Raw genomic sequence first — 8525 nt, 5'->3', positions numbered from 1 at the left:
GCAACCCTCAGTGTTGCCCCCGCACCGGGCCGGGGACCGGCAACGGGATTGCAACCCTCAGCGTCGCCCCCATGCCTCGCTCAGCCAGTGAGCGGGAACCGGTCTGTACATGGGATCCGAACCCTCGGACGAGAGCGCCACCGCGCTTCCCAAGCGGCGCACTATCCAGTGCGCCACCGGGCCGGCCCCCATTTGAAGTATTTTTAAGTGTACAATTCAGTGGCAATAATTGCATTCACAATGTTGTGCAGCCATCACCACTATGTGTTCAAAACTTTATCACCCCAAACAGAAACTTTGTAACCATTAATCAATAACTCCCCATTTTTTCCCTTTTCCCAGCCTGGTAACCTCTTATATACGTTCTGTCTCTATCCTATTCTAGATATAACTACATATCTTTTGGTTATTAATCTTTAGCTTAATTATATTGTGGTCAGAAAATGTGATGTGTATGATACCATTTCTCTGAAATGGATTGAGACTTGCTTTATGACCTAATACAAGTGATTTTTATAAATATTAATATGTTCTTGAAAAGATTTGGTACAGTAGTCTAAGTCCATTAGATCAAAATTGTTAATCATGTTATTTAAATCAGCCTTCCCCAGGTCTGCTTTGCAAACACCTTTTTGAACCCAAATTTGATGCCAAGCCCTGTTCTGGGTGCTGGGGACAAACAGGTAAATAAGACACAGGAACCTTTTCTCTCTAAAATTATACAGCTTAGGAAGCCAAGTCACAATTAGGAAGGAGCTTGTTGAGCATAAAATCAACAAGGGAGGTTGTTGGGAGGGTTGGAATAGTCAATGGTATCTCTGACAGCGGGGGTAACTGGATGCTAGAGTTGACGTGTCCCGGCCACCGTTCTCTGTACAGTTCTGTGACCAAGCACTGCCAGCTTTTCCCTCCTGATGCTCTTCACACTTGCATGGCAGCTGATAGCCCATTTGAGCCGTACCTTCCTTCTGCAGACATTTTTCATCTATGTGAAAGCTCAGTCTCCTGTCCTGGGAGCTGAACAGCTGTTGGTGGCATTCACTTTGGGTCTCGCCCATGTTGCATTGATCTTACTAACATATCGCTCAGGACATGAACTAATTTTCCTAGTTTCTCACCCTTTGAGGGCCCCTCATTCTTGCCTCCTTGTTTATCTGGGCCACTCTGATTAGGTCCTTGACATTGCTCTGTGAGGCTCCTCATTGCTTTGGTCACTTTTCTCTCCTCTCAGCTGTTTTTTCTGACTTTCTTTCAATCTTCCACCCAACCTCTCTCCCTCTAACTCCTAGCAGGTAACCTTGTTACCTACTTCAGCTAAAAAATGGAGGTGGGGTGCTACTTCCTTATCTGTAAGTCTAAGTTCCCTGCAAAAGGCCTCAGCTGCCCATCTCCAGTGCCCCAGGGTGTCTCTAGCTTTCCCTGCAGCCTACTACTCAGTCCCTTCCAGTTGTCATCTACTTTTGTGTCATTCGAATTTTGCCTCCCTGCTCAGTCCCCATGGTGGACAGTATGCTTGGCTCTGGGTTCTGGCCTCTCCTCCTGCTTTCCCCTGCTCCGTGCTCTGCATGGCCCCTGCTGGTATTCCCTAGAGTCCTTTCCTATATCCCCTTTTCTTCTTTCTCGAATTTCTCTCTCGGAGTGACTTCATTCGTTCCCACGGCTTCAGTTGCCATTTCCGTGTAACTCCCAATCTCTTTCTTCCGGCTGTTTGCTGCTGCCCCAGACCCCATCCATTCTCTGTGTTATTCTGTATCCTATGGACTGCCCTCCACCTTCTGGTTGAGTTTGGCCAATGAGAGGTATCAGGAAACAGGAAGGTGGGAGAAGAAAGTGGAGGTAGTGGGGTATTTCTTCCCCTCCTCGCTTTTTGCTCCAGTAGTGGCTACTTTCTTCCACAACTGCAGCCCCTTGTCCACAGCTGAGCTCATGTTGGGCTCAGTTAATACTGTTTCTTCCCCTTGTCCCTTCAGGCCTAGGGGTGATAATGGCTTCCCACTGTTGCTAGTCCCTGTATATTCAACATCTCTCAATTGCTTCCTTTACCCTTCCCAGATCTCTGTAAAGAGTCCCTTCATTAAATTTCCTTCAAATCTAGCTCAATATGCTTTCTTGTTTCTGCTGGTACCTGACTGATACATAACTCATATCTCTCCCTGGAGCAGCTGCTTTCTGGGCATCTCCACAGATGCCTCAGACTCACCAAGGCCAGAACAGAATTCATTTCCCCCGCAAATTGCTTTTCCTGCTGATTTTCCCATCTTGCTTGTGTGCACATCAACCAAGTCAGTTGTCCAATTTAGAAACCTGGAATTCATCCTAGGCTCCTCCCTTACCCATTAAGTCCCATCAGTGCTACTCCCTTAACATATCTTGACTCTGTCCCTCCCTCTCTGCTTCCCAGCCGGTGCCCTGGTTAAAGCTCACATTATTGATGGATTTTACTCTTGCAGCAGCCCGACTGGGCTTCTTGCCTCCAGTCTTGCCCCTTCTAAACCCTCTTTACATTGCAGGCCCCAGTGATCAGTGTAAAAAGCAACCTGTGAGTTTGTGTCCCCTGTTTAAAACCTTTCTGTGACTCCTCAGTACCTACAGGATAAAGTCCTTGTCCTTCAGCAAGGCACACAAGGCCCTTCTTGGTCTGATACTCCTTGCTCGCTCATAATTCTGAACTTCAAGTAGCTCCTGCAGATTCTGTCCCTTTGCATGGCTGCTTTGGTTGGCTCGTGCTCCCCTTCCCCTCCTACAATTTTGGAGAACTTCTATTCATCCTTCAAAACCCCTCTTGTATGTCATGCCCTCCAAGAGCTTTTCCAGAACCCTCCCACACAGGAGGAGTCCTCCCTGATCCTTGCTGCCTGAATCTTGGGCAAGCGTCTACTGTGGTATTTCATTTCTTGTCCTCCCAGTGGAGTAGGAGGGCAGGGACTACGTTAATCCACCTGTTCATTTCAAGACCTAACAAGGTGAGTTATTCTTAAAGTGCATTGAATGAATAATCAGAAATTGGCAAACCTATTTCACCAGGGTCAAGATACACACAACCAGTTTGATGGACAGAGCCTAGGGGACTAAACCTCTGCTGAAGGTCATCAAGTCACCCCACCCTGGTGCTCAGTACCAGGCCTGGTTTCACACCAGAGCACAAACATATGCAGAGCGATAGAATCCACCCTGTGGAGGCCTTTTCCCAGAGACTTGACAGTGGAAGGCAGGGACTCAGGCATAATGCAAGAGGGTAGGATTTAGAGGAAAAATGGAGTTTAGTGTCCGGAAGAAAGAGCAGAGAGGCTGTCACAGGCTCCCTGGCTCAGACCCAAGCAGGCGGAGGGGAGGACTCATTCATCCAGGGCCAGCCCAAGAGCAGGACTGCCGAGCAGGCTGGCCCAGCCCAGGCCCAGCCTCAAGGCTGGGAGGGGATTTCCTCGGGCTCCCTCCTCCTGGGCTGGGCGGGTTGGGAACCTGTCTGAACAATTTTAGTTCGTGGAGCAACAGAGAGCGCCTGGTGGGGTGGGAGCTTCAGGGTAGCAGGCAGCACCTTGGCCCGGGACGCCTTGAACGCAGGGACCAGCCTGTGCTGCCTGGGACGCCCCTGTCTTGGCCTCCTGAGGTAAGATGTGGGAGCTGGGAGTGGGTGGAGGGAGTCCCAGTGTCAGGAGAAGGGGGCGGTGACAGGAAATGCCTGGACACAGAAGCCTGAGGCCCGGGGCTGATGTGGGAAGGAGGCGGGTAGTGTGGGGTGCTGCTCCCTTGATAACCTTCCTTCCGGAGGAACCTCCCGGAGTGGCCACTTAAGATCCTGCAATTTTCATTTTAAAAGTTGGCAGCATGTTAGCCCAGGAGTCAGGGCACTGCTTGCCACAGGGAAATAGTGGGGACCAGGTAATTTCATTCCCCTTACCTGCCCTGTTCAGTTGCTGGCTTTCCCTCCCTCCATCACATTCTCCACAACAGCCCCCACCCTCAACCCACCCCAATTTTTTCTACCTCCAACTGAGCCGTTCCTAGCCCTCCTGCTTTGTGACCTCTGCCCCTACCCTGGGTACTGCCCTGGGTGCTAGAGATCACAGCTGGGAGGAGTCCCAGCTCCTTCCTGTGAGGCAAGGCGGCTCCCCCAAGCTTATTTGTTTCCTCCTTCCTGGTATGGGTGTCTGAGCAATTTCAGTCTTTCCATCCTTCATTATTATTCATTTGTTTATTCATCACTGTTTGAGCAGGTACCTGGATTCTCTGGGGTGGAGGGGAGAGGGACGGATGCACAATTTCTGCCTTCCTTGGGAATTAGAAAACTGAATTTATTCCACAAACATTTGATGATCATCTACAAACTGGCAGGTAGCATAGCATAGTGGAAAATTATCTTGGAGTCACAAAGAGATTTGGATTCATATCCCACCTCTCCTGTTAACTTTCTGAGCGTTGGTTTCCTCATCTGTGAAATGGCATTTTTACAAAGATGACCTGAGACAATGCATGTCAAGCTCCAAGCCATTGCCAGGCACAAAGTGGGGCCTCAATATACATCTGTGCTCTTAGACCCCCTTCCTGCCACACCCCTCCCTAACCCCTGGCCTGGAAAGCACTTAGGCTAGCAGACTTGTCAACAGAACTGGGCAGTGATGGTGGAGGTGCCGAAGGGAGAGGGAGGTCACGGAGGGTTGGGGTGGGGTTGAATAGGGCAGGAACCAGTTACTGGCTTGAGGAAAAACACTGGACCATGGCAGGGTCCAGTCTCTCTTGCTGTGTTTCGGAATTTACACACTCTCACTGAGCAAGTGATGGGAACTACCAATTCCTAAGACCAACGTTGCCTGGCCTCAGGCTAAGGGCTTTTAAATGTATTATGTTTTTTTTTTTTTTTTTTGACTGGTAAGGGGATCGCAACCCTCGGCACAGTGTGGTCTTGCACCACGCTCAGCCAGCGAGTGTACCAGCCATCATGTCTGTTGGTTCCCATTTGTATAACCAGCACCTTCTATGTCTCTGATATAGAAACCTTTGATGAATCCTCTGTGAGTAAATGAATCCCACTAACATTTATTAATGCATCCCATAGGCTGGGTAACAGGGATTCACAGATGAATGAAACACAAGTTCTATCTTCAGGATGCTCACAGCCTTGTGGAGGAGACAGTTAAAATGCAAAGAAGACAATGTTACCGTAGATATGAGCAGAGGTTGCTGAGGGAACTAAGAGGGGCATTTAATTCAACCATGTTTGCTTTGTTCTCCACCATATCCTCAGTGCCTAGCACAAAGCCAGGCACTCAGTAGGTGCTCGATAAGGCATTGCAGGGGAGGTAGAAAGGACAGAGTTTTGAAGGGCTGTTAAGACTTCCCCAGGAGAACAAATTGGGGAAGGAAGATGCTCCAGCAGAGGGAGGAATTCATGAAAAGGCCTAATGAAGAGTGGGAGTGGGACCAGCTAGGGCTCAGTATGACTGGAGTGTAGGGTATATATGAAGGGTTTTATCAATGGGAGAGATGCCACCTTTGCATTTCAGAAGTGTGGCTGATGCATGGTGGTCTAGGAGGTGACACTAACGTTTTCAGGCCTGGTGAAGTCCTCACCTATCTGAGGAAATGAGCCTTCCTTTTTGGGTCTTCATGATGGTTCGTTCATGAAGGGCCTCTTGAGTCATCCTGTGTCCTGATCTACTGGTACTTTATCCTCAGCTGTACACTGGGTCACAGCTAGTCTGTTCCTCCTAATAAAAGTGCTGAGATTTATGAATAATTTAAATTTGCATGATTTGGAGCAAATTCAAGGATATTCTGCTTGCTAACTTGCAATCTCTTGTGCTTTCTTATGTAAGAGAGCTAGAGATGGACTTGTAGATGGGGTGCCAGGAATTATGTCTAGCTCTGAATGTGCCCAGGGAGGATGTGTCAACTATGCCAGTGGTCCTGGAACTGGGGGTACGATGGGCATGGATAACTTTAAAGGAATCTGTTTCCAGATCCTCAACTTCCGTAGGCACTCTTTCCTAAAAATAATCTGCTTGTCTGGATTCTAAATTCTCCTTTTCAACTCTGCTTTCATTGTTTCCCTTCTTTGCCTTTACGAAATAAAGTCACACCTCCATCCATCCTGAATCTTTCTATGGTGCGTTGTCTAAAAGGGAAATTGGAGAATTCTCTGTTCTTCAGAGAGAGCAAGCAAAGAGAGATTAGATAAGATAAACTGAAGGGTGTGTGGCTTACTGTACAGACCATAATATTTGTTTTATTTAAAAATATTTTTTAAGGCTAATTATGTGCCAGACACTGTTCTAAGGGTTTAACAGATAATAACTAATTCAATATGTACACCAAGTTCATAAAGTAGATGCTATTCTTCCTTTTAAAGATGAGGTTCCTAAGGCACCAAAAAAATTAATAAGTTCTTCAAGGTCACATAACTATGAAGTGGTGAAATCAGGGTTTGAACTCAGACACCTTTAAATTTCTGTAGAATTTGTCCTCTTAACCATTATGCTACTCTATTTTAAACTTAACTGCTTTAACTCTTTTTCTATGTATTGTAAAATTAGAATTGAGACATGAGCTAGTTGTCATGGGGATGCAAATGAACACATTTATAGAACTTTTAAAAAATAAAGGTGATTTTCCCATGGACAGAAAATTGGTCTGATTTGGCTGATTAGTTTGACAGTGAGGACTGGCTTTGCCAGTTGGATTATTTGGTAGACATTTTCCATAAACTGAACAAGCTAAATCTGTAGCTCCAAGGCTTGTATGAAAATATGTTTAAAGCATATCTCTAACAAAGACTGTGCCAGAAAATTTGGTCCTTGGACCAATTTTTAACTTGTGAAAAATAATTTCAGTTATTAATTTAAAAAGCTGTGAGAGGGGAGATAGCTTCTTCAAAAATTCTTATGGGGATTCATGAACAAAAAAATGTAAAGACTTCTGGTGCATGGCACACATCAACATCACCAGCCATGTGCATCTTGGTGGGGATGAGGTTCTTCATCAGGTGAGGTGAAGTGGCTTGTGCACAGGTAAGCAGGGGCAGAATTAGAGCAAGAACCAGGGTTTTCTGACACCTGTAATGTCAGTGCTCTTTCCATTACTCCACACTTCTTCCTTCCTTCCTTCCTTCCTTCCTTCCTTCCTTCCTTCCTTCCTTCCTTCCTTCCTTCCTTCCTTCCTTCCTTCCTTCCTTCCTTCCTTCTTCATTCATTTCATGATTTATTCATTCAGCAAACACTTACTGAATCCCTGTTCTGTGCTAGACACTATTGTAGATGCTGAGATACAGAGGGAATACAAAATAAACATTTCCTACTTTTCTGGAGCTTATATTTTAGTAGAAGAGGCAGACAATTAAATCAACTATGTATTTTTAGACAGTGATAAATGCTGGAAGCAAGTAAGCAGGGAAATGTGATAGGGTATATGGTGGTGGAGGAGGAGCAGTCAGGGAGCTGCCGTTTGTTATGGAGGAGCCAGCCCTGTGTGTGCGTGTTGAAGTTTTGGGGTGGGAGGGGGAGGGGGGCATAAAGAGCTTAGGTAGAAGGAACAGCAAATGCACAGATGAGGCAGGGAAGAATTTGGTGTGTTCTAGGAACAGAAAGAAGTCCCTGTGGCTACAGCACAGAGATGTTGGGGGAGAGTGATAGAAACTAACGTCCATAAAGAAGGAAGGAGCTAAGTCATGCAGCACTTTATCAGCTACAGTAAGGATCCTGTATTTATCCTAAAGACAATGGGAAACCATTGAAGGATTTTAAGTAGAGAGCTGATATACTCTGATTTATGTGTTGTTTTTAGGTTTTTTGGGGGGAGCAATGGAAACAGAGGTGGAGGGTAATTTGGGAAGCTATTTCAGATGAGACATCTGCAGTCTACTCTGTGGAGGGGTATAAAGACGAGTAATATTAGTGGGAAGGCAGGCTGGTATGAGATGTCATTGTCATCTCGTTCTGATGAGGTGTGTTGGCAGCTATTGCTGTATAACAAATTCAAAATTTAGTGACTTAAAACAGCCACCATTTTATCTGTCATGATTCTGTGGGTCAGAAATTTGGGCAGAGTTCTGCTGAGCAGTTCTGCTCTATGGGGTGTCAACTGGGGTCATCCATTTGGCTGTATTCAACTGTAGATGAGCTAGGCCGGAAGGTCCAGGGTTTCTTTTGTAGGTATGGCCCTTGGTGCTCTTCTACACAGCTTCTCTCTCCATGTGGGTAGCTTGGGCTTCCTCACAGCATGGTGGCCTCAGGGTAGTGAAACTTATTCTATGGTGTCGGGCTTCAAGAAGAGAGCATTCCAAAAGGAGCAAAAGTGGGGACTGTGTATTTCTGAAGTCCTAGCCTTGGAAAGTACCCTGCACCACTTCTGCCATGTAGTATTGGTCAAAACCAGTCACAGGGCTGCCCCAGATTTAAGAAGAAGAGAAACAAACCTCATTGCTCAGTGAGAGGAATGGCAAATAATATGTTCTATCTTTAGCCTACCACACTAGGCATCTGGAAACTGAATAGCCATAACCACCCTGACCCACTTTTTAATCTAAATCACGT

The 8525-nt window shown here is 46.3% G+C and overlaps 1 protein-coding gene across 1 annotated transcript in view; it reads left to right on the top strand.

The window, feature by feature from the left end:
* The first annotated feature begins 6919 nt into the window (after positions 1–6919).
* The window catches only part of RHBDL2 (rhomboid, veinlet-like 2 (Drosophila)), a 41400-nt gene continuing 39794 nt past the window's right edge, over positions 6920–8525 (top strand). Inside the window, 1 exon segment of the mRNA XM_008565866.1 lies at positions 6920–6979. Coding sequence (XP_008564088.1) covers positions 6920–6979 — 60 coding nt within the window.

Source organism: Galeopterus variegatus, unplaced genomic scaffold (assembly GCF_000696425.1).
Source record: "Galeopterus variegatus unplaced genomic scaffold, G_variegatus-3.0.2 Scaffold209, whole genome shotgun sequence".
In the NCBI taxonomy this organism is placed as follows: Eukaryota; Metazoa; Chordata; class Mammalia; order Dermoptera; family Cynocephalidae; genus Galeopterus; species Galeopterus variegatus.
Note: the sequence above shows the minus strand (reverse complement) of the source record. Positions and strands in the feature narration are given on the sequence as shown.